This window comes from Prionailurus bengalensis, chromosome A3, assembly GCF_016509475.1.
Source record: "Prionailurus bengalensis isolate Pbe53 chromosome A3, Fcat_Pben_1.1_paternal_pri, whole genome shotgun sequence".
In the NCBI taxonomy this organism is placed as follows: Eukaryota; Metazoa; Chordata; class Mammalia; order Carnivora; family Felidae; genus Prionailurus; species Prionailurus bengalensis.
In genome coordinates, this window is record NC_057354.1 from 22573042 (window position 1) to 22590574 (window position 17533).

At 39.4% G+C, this 17533-nt stretch overlaps 1 protein-coding gene across 1 annotated transcript in view; it reads left to right on the forward strand.

Annotated features, from left to right (window-relative positions):
• SAMHD1 (SAM and HD domain containing deoxynucleoside triphosphate triphosphohydrolase 1) overlaps positions 1-17533 on the forward strand; it is a 46263-nt gene that overhangs the window by 26257 nt on the left and 2473 nt on the right. Inside the window, 10 exon segments of the mRNA XM_043602421.1 lie at positions 891-1046; positions 3537-3637; positions 3814-3839; positions 3842-3921; positions 4763-4854; positions 5936-6051; positions 11523-11662; positions 12441-12536; positions 14737-14841; positions 16268-16405. Of these exon segments, the coding sequence (XP_043458356.1) occupies positions 891-1046; positions 3537-3637; positions 3814-3839; positions 3842-3921; positions 4763-4854; positions 5936-6051; positions 11523-11662; positions 12441-12536; positions 14737-14841; positions 16268-16405 (1050 nt within the window).

Consider the following 17533-nt stretch of genomic DNA (forward strand, 5'->3'; position numbering starts at 1 on the left):
TTGAAGAATACAGGTGAGTTGTTTCTGATATGTCCTTTAGTTTGCAGTTTTCTGATACATAGTGTCAGACTATGTATTTTTGGCAGAATGCCACATTATATCTTCTTTAGCATTAGAGGCATGGAAACTCTGTTTAACACAATGCTGGTGACATTAACTTTGATCACTTAAGGCAACGTTTACCAGATTTCTTCACTATAAACCTGAACTATGTTTTTCCTTGTTGTAATTAATATGTATCTTGATTCACTTAAAAAAAATAGTTACAGGACCATTCAGGGTTTTGTTTTCATATTGAGTCGGGTTTTAGTAAGACCTGTGATGGTGCCAGTATCTTCAGGGGATCATTTGATGTTTACAATTATGAATGAGTGAGCAGACAGATGAGTAAAAAGAGGCCAATTTGAGATTCCCCCCCTAGATCTTGACTTTAGAACTCTAAACACTTTTGTTCTTAAGTGGCAAGTTTGCAGTTACTCCTTCTCACCACCAGATGGAAGTGCTAACAGAATTTGTAACTTCAAATGTTCCAAGCCTGATGAAACAATAGAACTGAATTTTATAGTGATATTCATTAAAGCAAGATCCCATCTGTATGACTGGGTAATATTCTTTTGTACTGTACTATACAATATTTCTGCACTATAAATTATATATCTCATTAAATATATTTATGAGATAATGAACATGATATGTAAAAGGTTTATTTGTTTACAGACAAATTTAACAGGTTTTTAAAAATATCTGTAAGATGGCAGTTGGGAACTAGATAATTAACATGCATTGGAACCTTATCTCTGAATTACCTGGAATCAAGAATAATTTGAATTATTTGGGGTCCCCGATGGACTAGAGTCTATAACAGATCATATTGTGCTGACTTTTCCTAGCATGAACAGGGCTCAGTGAAGATGTTTGAGCACCTAGTTAATTCTAATGGACTCAAAGCTGTCATGGAACATTACGGTCTCATCCCTGAAGAAGATATTTGCTTTATCAAGGAACAAATTACAGGACCACTTGAATCACCAATCAAAGATTCTTTGGTAAGTTTGTTTACAACTTAATTTGAATTGACTGTGTTTTCCATCTAGTCTTTTCTAGTTTCCTTCAGAGCTTTTTTTTTTTTTTTTATCCTTCAGAGCTATTTGAAGAGAGATATTTGGCTATTTTAGAGGGACTAAATGATAACATACATTATGTATTTCTACTGTTTAGTGCAAAAAAAATAAAAAGGCTTATCTATTTTTTTCATCTCTTAACCGTTCTTTAGAAATTACCTCCCAAATTAAAATACATATGTAAGTGTTTTTTGATGAATATATATGTAGTATTCTATATAGAAGCCTGAAGTAACATTGTTTGAAAAATGTAAAAGGGCATGTCCTGTTTCTCCATTAAAATTAACATGTTTGGGGCATCTGGCTGGCTCAGTCGGCAGAGTACATGAGTGGTAATCTCGGGGTTGTGAGTTCAAGCCCCATGTTGGGCATAAAGATTATTTAAAAATAAAATAAATTTTTAAATTTAATTTAATTAAAAAATTTTTTTCAAATGCTTGTTCACTTTCGAGAGACAGAAAATCCACATGGGATGGGCAGAGAGAAAGGGAGACACAGATTCTGAAGCAGGCTCCAGGCTCTGAACTGTCAGCACAGAGCCTGCCATGAGGCTCGAACTCACAGACTGCGAGATCATGACCTGAGCCGAAGTCAGATGCTTGACTGACTGAACCATCTAGGCGCCCCAAATTTTAATTTAATTTAATTTAATTTAATTTAATTTAATTTAATTTAATTTTTCTTTAAGAGAGAGAGCTTATACACGAGCAGGGGAGGAACAGAGGGAGAGAGAGAATCTTAAGCAGGCTCCATGCCTAGTGCAGAGCTCAACACAGGGCTTGATTTCATGACTGTGAGATCATGACATGAGCCAAAATCAAGAGTCAGACACCCAACCGACTGAGCCACCCAGGTGCCCCCCCAAAATAAGATCATTTTTAAAAGAGTTAACATATTTGAGTGCTTTAGGGAGAGCTGTGCAGGAGTGGGAAGGAGGGAGGAGGGATGGGAGAGGGCAGGGCTCATAGAAGAAAATTTTAAAAGAAGAGAAAAAAATAAAATAAATCAATTAAAAAAATAGCATATCTGAAATACTTAGATATATGAAGACCTAGAAAAAAAGTTGAATAGTTTAAAGGAAAATCTGTTTTTGTTTTTGTTTGTTTGTTTTAATTTAAAAGTTGAAAAATAGTTTGCCTTTGGGTTTTAAAAAATTTTTGCCTTGAATATATATCAATCTACTTATAAGATAAAGAGCTAGATGCACCCGGGTGGCTCAGTTGGTTAAGCATCCGACTTTTGATCTCAGCTCAGGTCTTGATCTCAGGGTCATGGGCTCAAGCCCTGCATTGTGGCAGAGAGAAAGGGAGACACAGAATCCCAAGTGGGTTCCAGGCTTTGAGCTGTCAGCACAGAACCCAACACGAGGCTGAAACCCATGAACTGTGAGATCATGACCTGAGCTGAAGTCGGAAGCTTAACCAACTGAGCCACCCATGTGCACCATCCCCTCACCCCCCAACCCCTGCCAAAAAATCTGGATTTTGAAGCAAATATTCTATTTCCAAAATATAGGAGCTTCAAAAATTCTTTGAACAATACATATCATTTTGACTAGATGTGCAACTACTTTGAAAGATACTATTTCCATGCATGAATTCAAGCATTAGCATATGAAGAGCATTCTTACTAATTCATAATTAGATCTTGTATTGTAATATTTTTTTAATGTTTATTTTTGAGAGAGAGAGAGAGACAGAGTGCAAGTAGGGGAGGGGCAGAGAAAGAGGGAGACACAGAATCTGAAGCAGGCTCCAGGCTCTGAGCTGTCATCACAGAGCCCGATGTGGGGCTCAAACTCACGAATCACAAGATCATAACCTGAGCCAAAGTCGATGCTTAACTGACTGAGCCACTCAGGGGCCCCAGATCTTAAATTTTAAAGAAACTTGTAAACCAAGAAAAGAAGAAAGTTTGTTGGTTATGGGAAGTGTAATAGAGTTAGAATCCTTTCAATGGCACAAGGCTTGGTATTAACAGGATGTCATATACTTTAGCATTTCTTTTCCTTTTTTTACTAGTTTAGCAATTAGGTGGAAGAAGGAAAGAGTGGAACTTTTTGACTTATCTCACATTCCCATTCACGTGTCTGTTTATGATTTTTATTTTATTTTTAAATTTTTTATGTTTATTTATTTTTGAGAGAGAGTGTGTGTGTGAGCCGGGGGGAGCAGAAGGAGAAGGAGACACAGAATTTGAAGCAGGCTCCAGGCTCTGAGCTGTCAACACAGAGCCTGATGCACGGCTCGAACTCACAAACTGTGAGATCATGACCTGAGCCAAAGTTGGATGCTCAACCGACTGAGCCACCCAGGCGCCCCTCTGTTTATAATTTTTAGATTAACACAGTTGCTTTGCTTGTAAATAGATTTCGTTCATATCCTAAAACTTTTGGTGAGTTTTCTTGTCTTCCAGTGGCCATACAAAGGGCGTCCTAAAGAGAAAAGCTTCCTTTATGAGATAGTGGCCAATAAAAGAAATGGCATTGATGTGGACAAATGGGATTATTTTGCCAGGTATGCACTGAACACTTCAGAAAAATTGGTTAAAATCCTCATATCCTTTAAATATATACAAATTTTATTTAAATAAATGAATAAAATAAAATATTGTTATATACATTTAGTGTTGATACTTAAGGTACAGTTTTCTTGTTGACAAATTTCATCTCTCTGCTTTGGAATCTTTCTAGGGACTGCCATCATCTTGGAATCCAAAATAATTTGATTACCAGCGCTTTATCAAATTTGCCCGTGTTTGTGAAGTAGATGATAGGAAGCGTATTTGTACTAGAGATAAGGTAAGCTAGATCAGAGGAAACAACAAAGAAGGTGTAGTTCATAGTTTGAAATCTAGAAGTAATCATTCAATAATTCGGAAAAATCAGAACTTGGTAAATGATCAGTCTCTTTACTTAATGCTTAGCACTTGTTAAGTGTCTTAAAGTTCTTTTCACTGCTACTGCATTGTTAAATAATAACAAAGTTACAACAGACATTTATTAAGTATTGTGCGAGGCACTGTTTTTAGGTGCTTTGGGTGGATTAACTCAACTCTCACAACAGTATGAAATAGATACTATTATTATCCCGCTTAACAGGTGAGCAAATTGAAGCAAAGAAGACATACAATTAATAAAAGGCGGAACTGAAGTTTCAGCCTAGAAAGTTTGGCTCAAGTCTCATCCTTAACCATAGTTAGTGATATATGTTAGTGTTTCATAATAAGTAAAATACTAAATCATTAGGTCTCTGCTAGATGAGGGTCATGTAGCTAAAGAGTAGTATGGTATTGTACTACAGAAAGTCTTTCTTTTGAGAATAAAGAATATATAAAGAATAATGCCTAATTTTCTAGACTTGTTGAGATGAAATAATATATTGAATATGCCTAAAACAGAACCTGCCACAGACTTAAAACAATAGATTTTGGTTTACTAAGAAGAAAAGTTGCAAACCAAAAGTTGCAAACTACCTTGTATTTTTTAATGGGTGGGCTCAGGGATTTTAATGAGGTAGTTCTTATGCATAGCCTTCTTGTCCATCTGTCGCCATCCCTTTTCCTTATCCTATGGACTTATCTACTAACAAGGGTAACATAACCTGAACCTACATTAATATTTATTTCATGTTTTTCTGCAGGAGGTTGGGAATCTGTATGACATGTTCCATACCCGTACCTCTTTGCACCGCAGAGCTTATCAACACAAAGTTGGCAACATCATTGATACAATGTAAGAAATTCTAGTGCTATTTCCCTATAAAATTTCTTCATGATGCTTTGCTAGAGTATCATTCTTGGGTCAAGTTGAGATTTCTAGGAATTCAAGTAAATTTTAAGTGAATAAATCTAAAATGGTTCCCTTAAACACAACAAAAACGAGCATAAAGTAAAAACTTATTTGGAGGAAGAGGAGGAGAATAGATAAAGGGGATAGATGAAGTGTGGAAGAGTTGGCTTCAGCGAGACATGAAGAGGCAATGTCAGCATGCCTTAGACCTCCTCACAGGTAGTTACTTATGTGCCGGATACTAGTCATCAAGGTGAGAGATAGGACGTGAATAATTGACATTCTGAAGTTAATGACAAGTTAATTTCAAGAATTAAGATTAACGCCCGTCCTTACCCTGTCAATTATTTGTCAAAATTAGTAGCAGATAGTAAGACCAACAGGAATTTGACCTCTTCTCCTTGGCCCAGTAAGAACCATAGCAGAAAAGTTCAGCCAAGTACAGATAGAAGTATAGCCATACATCTCTGTGTGACTCAAAGACCCATGAGGAATTCTCAGAAGTAGGATGTGAGTTAATTCCATATCTCTAAATAGTTTTAAATTGACATGAGCAGACTAGTTAGAACACATTCATCTATTTGTATGGTTGTTACTTTGATAAGAAGTTTTTATTTGTTTTTAATTCAGCTAGTTTCAAACCCTGGTATGGCTTCTTCCTAACTTGATTAAATGAAAATTACTTAATTTCTGCATCAGTAAAATTGAGGCTGATTACATCTATCTTCTTGTTGGAAAGATTAAATAAGATAATGTATCTAAAGCCCTACCATAATGCTTGGATCACAGTAAACATGGTAGCTGACGAATCCCCATGCACTTATTTGTGTATTTATGTATGATCAAAAAACAGTTGTCTTTTTTTATCTGTTTGTTTAAAAAAAAAAAAACACAGTTGTCTTTAGAACATCGTGTCTCAGGGTTTTACTTCTCTGAAGTAGAAAGGTTTCCTTAACTTTAAGCATGGCATTAACCAAATACTCAAATTTTCTCATAAGCATAAATTTTATGAAATGATCTTTAGGATTACAGATGCTTTCCTCAAAGCAGACCCCTACATAGAAATTGTAGGTGCTGAAGGAAAAAAGTATCACATTTCTACGGCAATTGATGACATGGATGCCTTCACTAAGCTCACAGGTAAGAGCTAGACGGTAACACAGGAAGTCCATCTCACATAAAGTGAAAGCTGTGCCTGGATTGCAGATGTGTTATTTTCCAAACATACCAATATATTTAGCTTCTCTAGTGATTGTATACTTTTGGATTTGAGTTTTGTCTCTGCTTGGTACTAACTGTATCACCTTGATAAAATCATTTAACCTCTCGAACCTTAGTTTCCTCATCTATAAATTGGGCTATTGATACCCAGCATATAGTTTTGTTATAGTATTTAAATGAGGCATAACACCTGGTAGGTAGTACTTGGCACTTAAGTACCCAGTATTCACTGTTATTTAACTTAAAATACAGCTGGACTGATACCAGACTAAAAAACTGACTTGCTTTTAACGTTACTTTTGTTATAAAACACAAAATACCAAGAGCATTTTGCCACATTTCAACACAGGCAAAACCTGCAGCTTAGGGTGAGAAGGGAGAGGTGAAGGTGTTGCAGCTCGTTCTTTAATGTGGGAAAGTGCTGACTGAGCCATAAAGATGAGCAAAGCAAAAGTAGACCACAAAAGTTGGAGTTCTTCGTGGCGGATCATGAAACTGACTCTGTTTAAAAAGAAAGTTAGAAAGCAGTCACATAGCTTGTAGAGAATCGGTGGAAAGGCTGAAAGTTTTTTAAATGAGCAAAAACAACCCAAGCTGAGTGGGCTAAGGCAGCCGAGATCACTTTACATGAGCTTCCTGTGTGTGATGCTACTGCTGGGTTCTGTCTGCAGCACATTGCCAGAACAAGACTCACACTGGTGCCTCTCAAACTGTCTTGAAGAACCAACATTCTCCATGCCCAACAACTCACAGATTGATACCCTTGTAAAACAATAAAAACGGATTACTAGGAGAATGATATGGGGGTGGGAAGGACATACAAAATATGAGCCCAAATATTTCATATTGAGTTTAACAGACTTAACATACATTTCAGTAACTACGACCAAAAGAAACAAAAATTTTAATAATAAAAACTATATGTATTATAGTGTACTATACTATATTATAGAATACATACTATTCTTTAAAAATAGACATGTAGGTGATATAGAGTCCCTTTTAGACTTAGAACTTTTTAGTCACTTTTCAAACATAGGTAAATCAAAAATTAGAAGTTAAATAGTGATTCCTCATATTACATATCTTTGTGCACACTCAGAACGTTGTGTACAACAATATTTAAAGTTTATAATGTGGGGCGCCTGGGTGGCGCAGTTGGTTAAGCGTCCGACTTCAGCCAGGTCACGATCTCGCGGTCCATGAGTTCGAGCCCCACGTCAGGCTCTGGGCTGATGGCTCAGAGCCTGGAGCCTGTTTCTGATTCTGTGTCTCTCTCTCTCTCTGCCCCTCCCCCGTTCATGCTCTGTCTCTCTCTGTCCCAAAAATAAATAAACGTTGAAAAAAAAAAATTTTTTTTAAATAAAAAAAAAAATAAAGTTTATAATGTAATAAGTGATTTTCCTACTGGTTAATTAATCTAGATTGGATTGATGACACTTTCACTCACAAGGGATGATGTGTATCTAAATTGTTTCTGTGTTGTTTTAAAAACATCATAGCAGATACTAGTCTCCCATTGTTATGTTGATAGGAATGGAAGAAGAGATTACATAACAGTTTGAGCAAGCTGGGGATATTTTAACTTTTGTTCATAACGAAGCAGGTGATGCTGTATTTAAAAAGTCATCTTCAGTGGGGTGCCTGGGTGGCTCAGGTAGTTAAGCCTCTGACTTCAGCTCAGGTCATCTCACAGTTCGTGAGTTCTAGCCCCACATGGGGCTCTATGCTGACAGCTCAGAGCCTGGAGCCTGCTTCGGATTCTGTGTCTCCCTCTCTCTTTGCCCCTCTCCTGCTCACACTCTGTCTCTGTCTCTCAAAAATAAACGTTAAAAAAAAAAATCTTCAGTCTTCATCATCAGAAGCTAGTTCTAACAATTTATCCTGTAACATTATATTACATTTCAACTTTCTTTTGATGAAAAGAAATGAATTCAGGGTTTTACACACTTTTGGGTTAAGTGACAAACCATAAAGTATACAGTTTAATGTGATCTTTGTTTTTTTAATTTTTTTAACATTTATTTATTTTTGAGAGAGAGAGTACAAGCAGAGAGGAAGCAGAGAGAGAGAGACAAAGACAGAGACAGAAACAGAGACAGAGACAGATTCCGATGCAGGCTCCAGGCTCTGAGCTGTCAGTACAGAGCCTGATGCAGGGCTTGAACCCACGAACTGGAAGATCATGACCTGAGCTGAAGCCGGGTGCTTCACCCAGCCACCCAGGAGCCCCTGGTCTTTTTTTTTTTTTTTAGGTTTATTTTGTTTTTGAGGGGGGTGGGAGACAGAGGATCCAAAGCGGGCTCCACACTGACAGCAGTGATGATGCTTAATCAACTGAGCCACCCAGGTGCCCCCTAATGTGGTTTTACTACATGACTATACATAGCTCTCTCTCACTCTGAAGGTTCTATAATACCCAAACTAGCTTTTACCCTGTTCAATGGGATGAGTCCACTGGTTATACCCTTGGATATTGTATTAATGTCAAAAATCCTATACAAAATGTTAGGTCACATTTTTGTGCTTTATCTGCCAAGAGTATGGTAGAATAAGCATATGGATTTTCCAGCTTTCATCATTTGAGACCCAGAATCTTATCTTTCTTGCATATTATTTTGAGCAGTCATATAATCTTTACTGGCCTTAACTACATAACCTGGAAGGAATAGGACCATGTGAGCCTTCCTTACCTTTGTTGCTTTTCCAAAAGTCAACTCACTTTATCTAAAAGTCTCCACTTCTTGTTTTTTAATTTTTTTAATGTTTATTTTATTTATGAGAGAGAGAGAGAGCAAGCACAGCTGGGGAGGGGCAGAGAAGGAACAGAGGATCTGAAGTGGGCTCCATGCTGACAGCAGAGAGCCTGATGTGGGGCTCGAGCTCATGAACTGCGAGATCATGACCTGCGAGATCATGACCTGAGCCAAAATCGGACGCTTAACCGACTGAACCACCCAGGCGCCCCTGTTTTTTAATTTTTAAGAATGTTTTTCCACATGTTACTGGGAAGTGTTGAAACCTGCAGCAATGTTGGAAGAATTTTACAGTGAACATTTGTACACTCACCACACCGGTACAGTTCTAGCATTTACTGAACTTGCTCTATGACTTGTCTGTCACTTACCATCCTGTCTGTTAACCCATCTGAATTTTGATGCATTTTCTTCCTTTTTTTTTTCTCTTTTCTTTTCTTTTCTTTTTGAGAGAGTATGAGCTGGGAAGAGGGGCGGAGAGAGAGAGAGAGAGAGAGAGAGAGAGAGAGAAAGAAAGAATCTTAAGCAGGCTCCATGATCAGTGCAGAGCCCAATGTGAGCATCAATCCCATAACCCTGGGATCATGACCTGAGCTGAAATCAAGAGTCGGACTGACTGAGCCACCCAGGCATCCCAGTTTTGATGCATTTTTAAGTAAATTGCAGTGATCAGTACATTTTACCCTAACTCCTTTAGCATGAAGATTAAAGTTCAACAATAATATATAGATTTTTTTCTTCTGATGTAAAATGCACACACAATTCGTATAAATGCACACATTTTATGTACATTTGCTAATGTTTTGACACATGCAAGATACAGAACATTATCTTCTCCTTAGGAAATTCCCTCATGCTTCATCCCAGTCAGTTCTTGCCCTCACCTCACCCCTAGAAACAACCACTATTTGCCTGTCTAGACTTTTTTTTTTTAAGTTTATTGATTTTTAGTAATCTCTACACCCAACATGGGGCTCAAATTCATGACCCTGCGATCAAGAGTCACATCCTCAGGGCACCTGGGTAGCTCAGTCGGTTGAGCGTCCAACTTCAGCTCAGGTCGTGATCTCACAGTTTGCGAGTTTGAGCCCCGTGTCAGGCTCTGAGCTGAGCCTGTTTCAGGTTCTGTGTCTCCTTCTCTCTCTGCCCCTCCCCTGGCTCACACTCTGTCTCTCTCAAAAAACTAAATAAACATTAAAAAAAAAAAAAAAAGAGTCGCATGCTCTTCCAACTGAGCCAGTCTGGCGCCCTGTTCTAGACTTTTACATAAATGCAATCAGGCAGGTGTACTCATCTCTGTAGGGCTCCTTTTATCCAGTGTTATGTGTCTGAGATTCATCTAGATTGCATGCATCAGTAGTTTATTCCTTTTTATTGTCGAGTAGTAGTTCCTTTTATGAATATGTCATAATTTGTCCTCTCTGCTTCCTAAATTCCTACTTATAAATTCCTATAAAAATTCCTATAGGGGTGCCTCAGTGGCTCAGTTGGTTAAGCATCCAACTCTTGATTTCAGCTCGGGTCGTGATCTTACAGTTCTTGGGATTGAGCTCCAAGTTGGGCTCTGCACTGACAGCCCAGAGCCTGCTTGCTTGGGGATTCTCTCTCTCCCTTTCTCTGACCCTCCCCTGCTCATACTGTCTCTCTCAAAATAAAAAAAACTTTAAAATAAAATTAAAATTAAAATGCCTATAAATGTTTCAGCTTACCTAGATGTTGGCTGTCTTAAACATAGCAAGTGTCATATGACCACTGCCTTAGGGAACCGTTTTCTTACTTTAGTCTTTTTCCCTTAATATTCCTAGGAAATAAGTGGACCTTATCCCTTCCCTCCCTTCCAATGCAACCCCTCTACCCCAAAATATCTTAATTAAATTGGAATAATAGAATGTTAAATTTATGTTTTTATTTAAAAACAATTTTTTTTAATGTTTATTTATTTTTGAGAGAGAGAGAGAAACAGAGCATGAGTAGGGAAGGTGCAGAGAGAGAGGGAGACACAGAATCAAGCTCCAGGCTCTGAGCTGTCAGCACACAGCCTGATGTGGGGCTCGAACTCACAAACTGGGAGATCATGACCTGAGCCGAAGTTGAAGGCTTAACCGACTAAGCCACCCAGGTGCCCCTCAAAATAAATAAACTTAAAAAAAAAAAATCTTAAAAAATAAAATCTTAAAAACAACTACCTTCTACTTTCATCATGGAACTTTAAAAAGCTTTTTCTTATGAAACATACAAAATTCCATGTACCCATCACTTGGCTGCAACAATTACTAACATGGCAATTTTGCTTCATCCCCTCCATCCACCCACTCCCATAAAATACTGGTCTGTTTTTGAAGTAGATTTCAGACATAACTTTATAATTACTTAAGTATCATTCTCTTTAAGAAAATAAAGCATAACAACAAATTAATACACCCCTATTTACCCATCACCCAACCTTAAGCCATCTCTATATGCCCTTTCCCATGCACTAGATTATCTTAAAGCAAATCCAAGACATTGAATGTTATATTGTGCTTACATTTGTAAATGTCCACTTAAAATCCTTACAGAAGTACAGCGGTGTATGAGTCTTTAAACCTTTTTTGTCCCCATCTTAACATAACTGAAATTTTATCAAATTGGCAGATAACATTTTCCTGGAGATTTTATATTCTTCTGATCCCAAACTGAATGCAGCACGAGAGATTTTAAAAAAAATTGAATGCCGTAATCTATACAAGTATGTGGGTGAGACTAAACCAAAAGGAACAACAAAAATTGAAAAGGTAAGTTGAGTGGTTAATAGTGAAAGATGTCTCTCTTCCAAGAGAGGAAACCTCCAAAAGGAAGCCATTAACCCATCACAATATCATGACTCTGTTCTAAGCCCTCTACATTCATTTTCACTTAATCTCATCAATAACGTGTTCTTTGGTCCTGTAGATGAAGGAACTGAAGCTTGGGAGAGATTAAACAACTTGCCTACAGAAGCACAGTTAGTGAGCTAGGATTTGAACCCAAGTCTGTCTTAGTCTAAACCTTTATTCTCTCATCCCAGAAGTGAGAGGGGGTGCCCCAAATTTTGGCTAGATCTAAAGGCAAGAAAATGAATGGGGCCTCAAAATAAGGCATCTGCATGAGCTTCTCTGAGAAGCGAAGGACCTGCTGTTTACTAATTTCTTCTTTCACATTATATCAGGTTCTCCCAGATGGTGCATGCCAGATATCCATATCTGTTTTCATCTCCTGCTGATGGAAGGTTTTTCTGTTTGCCAGAAAGCCAGTAACATGAGCCACACTGATTACCACACCCTGCCTCATAACACTTTCCTCCTGTTAAGTCAATGCCACATTTTTTTTTTTTAATGTGGAAGTTTTGTTATGAGAATCACTCTATTGTGATATGTTTGAAGGATGGCATAAGCCGGAAGCTCTGTATTTGTTAGGGGTATCTCTACCCACTCTTCCTAGTAAAGTGCCGTTTTTAGAGAGGGACCCTTTTGTGGCACAAACACTAATGATGAAAAACGGGGGTTCTAATGTAAGGAGTCTTGTCTTTTCTAGGAAAATTATAAAAGCCTTCCAGAAGATCTCGCTGATTCTAAACCTAAGGACATCTTGATAGAAACTGAACTAAAGGCTGAAGACTTCATAGTGGATGTAAGTAGTTAGTCCAAAAATATACTAAGTAAAGATTTTTTTTTTTTTTTTTAAGATAAAGCCTCCCTACTTCCATTAAAAAAGCAGCACATGTTCATTAAAGAAAGTTTGGAAGGGGGCGCCTCAGTGGCTCAGTTGGTTAAGCATCCAACTTAGGCTCAGGTCAAGATTTCATGGTTTGTGGGTTCAAACCCTGCATCAGGCTATAACTGTGCTGTCCATTTTGGTAGCCACTAGCCACAGGTTCAGCACTTGAAACGTGACTACCTCAACTAAGTAACTAAATTTTTTATTGTATTTAATGTTGATGACTTTAAATTAAAAATCCACCTATGACTAGTGACTGCCACATTGGGCAATAGAGCCATTCGTCTTAGCGCTTCTGTGGAGCCTTACAGTATCCATTCTCTCCTGTCTCTTTGACTTTCCCATCAGCAATTAAACAGACTTTCATCTTGAGAAAACAACAAACAGGGGCACCTGGGTGGCTCAGTCAGTTGAGCGTCCAACTCTTGATTTCAGCTCAGGTCATGATCTCATGGTTTGTGGGATCAAGCCCCACATTGGGCTCTGCATTGAGCCTGCTTGGGATTCTCTCTCTTTCTCTCCTTTTCTCTGTGCCCCTCCCCAACTTGTGTGTGCCTACACGTCTCTCAAATAATAAACAAACTTAAAAAACAAACAAACTGGGGGCGCCTGGGTGGCGCAGTCGGTTAAGCGTCCGACTTCAGCCAGGTCACGATCTCGCGGTCCGTGAGTTCGAGCCCCGCGTCTGGCTCTGGGCTGATGGCTCGGAGCCTGGAGCCAGTTTCCGATTCTGTGTCTCCCTCTCTCCCTGCCCCTCCCCCGTTCATGCTCTGTCTCTCTCTGTCCCAAAAATAAATAAACGTTGAAAAAAAAAATTAAAAAAAAAACAAACAAACAAACAAACAAACAAACTGCACCTTCACCCCTGTCAAACTCCTTGAAAAGTACCCCCCTTTTACCTTTCCCAGGTACCATATTCCTCTCCATATTCTTCTTTCTTGCATCTTTTTAACAGCCAAGCTTCTAAGAGTTGTCTTCTCCTTTTTTTTTTTTAATTTTTTTAACATTTATGTATTATTTTTGAGAGAGACAGAGTGAGCACAGGAGGAGTGGGGCAGGGGGGCAAGTGGAGGTTGGTAGATACAGAATCTGAAGCCGGCTCCAGGCTCCAAGCCGTCAGCACAGAGCCTGACTCGGTGCTCGAACTCATGAACCGCGAGGTCCTGACCTGAGCCAAAGTCGGATGCTTAACCGACTGAGCCACCCAGGCACCCGCCCTGTCTTCTCTTTTTTACTTCTCATTTACTCCTAAACATTTTGTGTGTCGCCATCACCATACTAGAACTATTCTTCCAAGATCAACAGTGACTTCAGTGTACTTAACCCAGCTCACCGTTTCAGTCCTGTCTGCCTCAGAGCTTTTTCTTCTGCCTGGAATTCTTTTCTTTTCTACCTAGACCTGGTTCATTCCTGTGACTTTCCCAGGAAACACTGCTAGTCATTCCCCAAAGCCCCAGACCACAAGGCTCCCCGGTTACAAAGTTTGACAGCACCCTTTGCTTTTCCTTGGTAGCTCTTGTAACAAATGTAGTTTGATAATTACTTAAAAAAAATTTTTTTAATGTTTATTTTTGAGAGAGAGAGGGAGCACGTGTGCGTGAGAGGCAGAGAGAGAGAGGGAGACACTGAATCTGAAGCAGGCTTCAGGCTCTGAGCTGTCAGCACACCTTGACGCTGTGCTCAAACCCATGAACTGAGATCATGACCTGAGTCAGTCAGAGGCTTAACCGACTGAGTCACCCAGGTGCCCCAATAATTACATTTATAATCATTTGTTCAACCTCAGTCTAGGCCACATGGTGCTGTGGGGTTGGGATTGTATGGAGTTTCCTTGAATCTGTAGTACCATAGTGGCTATCACATAGTGGGTACAGACTTTATACCCCCCTTATGTTGAAAACACAAATATCTCCCCCACCCCACTCAGATTTCAAGACCACATCCCTACGGCACATGCACCAGAGTTATTTTCATTCCACTATGAGCTACCTTATTAGTGCTCTTACTTCTGAACCTCCAGAGAGCTCTGCTTCGTTTTTTGTGACGCTCCTACAACCTTGAATTCAATTCTCATTGTTCTGTGAGTGATTACTAATGTATTCCTTTTATTAAGGTTATCAACATGGATTATGGAATGGAAGACAAGAATCCTATTGATCATGTTCGCTTCTATTGTAAGAGTGACCTCAGCAAAGCAGTCAGGATTACTAAAGATCAGGTAACTACTTGGGCAAAATAAATATACTGTGGTGGCATTTGGCAAATTTATGATATGTCTGCATTTTACATGCAGGTTAGGTCCTAAAGTCAATGTATACAGTAAAAAAAATTATTTTTGAAATTAAAGTATATCTGATTTTTGTGTAAATCATCTTAACAGCCAGTTTTTCCTGTTTGCTAAACATAGATGAAAGCACTGTTTTTGGTTTGGTGGCTAGGTTATAAGTCTGATGGGAGGGCGCCTGGGTGGCGCAGTCGGTTAAGCGTCCAACTTCAGCCAGGTCATGATCTCGCGGTCCGTGAGTTCGAGCCCCGCGTCGGGCTCTGGGCTGATGGCTCAGAGCCTGGAGCCTGCTTCCGATTCTGTGTCTCCCTCGCTCTCTGCCTCTCGCCCGTTCATGCTCTGTCTCTCTCTGTCCCAAAAATAAATAAACCTTGAAAAAAAAAATTATTAAAAAAATAAAATAAAATAAGTCTGATGGGAAAGGAGTGTTGTATGGTTGACATCATGTAAGTTAAATGTGTTTATTTGCATATCTTCTAATGAGAATCTGATCTATGTATAATTACATAATACAAACTTTTTTTAGTCTTAATAATATAAAATTGTGGGACATTTTGCAATATGACAACTATCTTCAATTCTTTTCTTTGGATGACAGTTGGGATAAGACAGCAAAACAATGTGGTGTTTTTTTGTTGTTGTTGTTTTGTTTGTTTTTTTTAATTTTTTTTTTTAACATTTATTTATTTTTGAGACAGAGAGAGAGAGCATGAACAGGGGAGGGTCAGAGACAGAGGGAGACACAGAATCTGAAACAGGCTCCAGGCTCTGAGCTGTCAGCACAGAGCCCAACGCGGGGCTCGAACCCACGGACTGCGAGATCATGACCTGAGCCGAAGTCGGCCGCTTAACCGACTGAGCCACCCAGGCGCCCCTGTGGTGTTTTTAATATAACATGAAAAATGGAGCTTAGGTTGAGGTGCCTGATTTGCTCGGTCATTGGAGTGTGCGACTCTTTTTTTTTCTTTTTCTTTTTTTTTGTTTTTAAGTTTTTAATGTTTATTTATTTTTGAAACAAACAGAGACAGTGTGAGTGGGAGAGGGCAGAGAAAGAGGGAGACGCAGAATCTGAAACAGGCTCCAGGCTCTGAGCTGTCAGCACAGAGCTCGACACAGGGCTCGAACTCATGAACTGGGAGATCATGACCTGAACTGAAGCCGGATGCTTAACCGACTGAGCTACCCAGGCGCCCCTGGAGTGTGCGACTCTTGATCTTGGGGTCATGAGTTCAAACCCCACGTTGGGTGCAGTTTACTTAAAATCTTAAAAAAAAAAAAAAAGAATGAAGCTTAGGAACAGCTGAGCTCTCTTCAATGTGTGAATTCAAGATGACAGTGAAATCTTTTGTTCTTTGAAAAGGTTTCAGAGCTTTTGCCAGAGAGGTTTGCAGAGCAGCTAATTCGCGTATACTGCAAGAAGACTGATGCAAAGAGCTTGTTTGCTGCACACCAGTACTTTGTTCATTGGTGCTTAATCAGAAACTTCACCAAGCCACAGGTACGTAGTTTGTTGTTCACGTACTTTGCACAATTTCCTGTTTTAAATTAATAACCTAAAGAGATCCTTACTTTCCTCTGAAAAGTTCTCATTTAAATGATAGTCATTGGGGCACCTGGGTGGCTCAGTCGGTTAAGCGTCCGACTTCAGCTCAGGTCACGATCTCGCGGTCCGTGAGTTCGAGCCCCGCGTCGGGCTCTGGGCTGATGGCTCAGAGCCTGGAGCCTGCTTCCGATTCTGTGTCTCCGTCTTTCTCTGCCCCTCCCCCGTTCATGCTCTGTCTCTCTCTGTCTCAAAAATAAATAAAACGTTAAAAAAAATTAAAAAAAAATGATAGTCATTTAGGGGCGCCCGGCTGGCTCAGTTGGTGGAGTGTGAGTTCAAGCTGGTCAGTTGGTCAGTTGGTCATGAGTTCAAGCCCCACATTGGGTGTAGAAATTACTTAAAAATAAAATCTTTAGGGGCACCTGGCTGGCTCTGTCGGTTGAGCATCCATCTCTTGATATTGGCTCAGGTCATGATCTTAGGTTCATGGGTTTGAGCCCCACGTCAGGCTCTGCACTGACAGCATGGAGCCTGCTTGGGATTCTCTGTCTCCCTCTCTTTCTACCCACCCCTCTCGCATGCTCACACTCTCTCTTTCTGTCTCTCAAAAAAAAATAATAAACATCTTAATTAAATAATTTAAAAAATCTTTAGGGGCACCTGGGTGGCTCAGTCAGTTAAGCATCTGACTCTTGGTTTCAGCTCAAGTCATGATCTCATGTTTCGTGAGTTCAAGCCCTGGGGTGGGGCTCTGTGGTGACCCCATGGAGTCTGCTTGGGATTCTCTTTCTCCATCTCTCTGCCCCTCTCCTGCTCACTCACATACACACACACACACACACGCACGCACACACACACACACACACACATTCTCTCTCTCTCTCTCTCTCTCTCTCTCTCTCAAAAATAAATAAACATTAAGGAAGAAAACTCCAGCAGCAGATGGATTGGAACTAGGAGAGACTAGAATTAGACAGACCAAAAGCTATTGAAGTTCAGCCATGTGGCGATAACTACTTTAACACTAGATACATTCATTCCTTGAATGAGGATTTTCGCTAGGTCCTATGTTAGGTAGCAGAG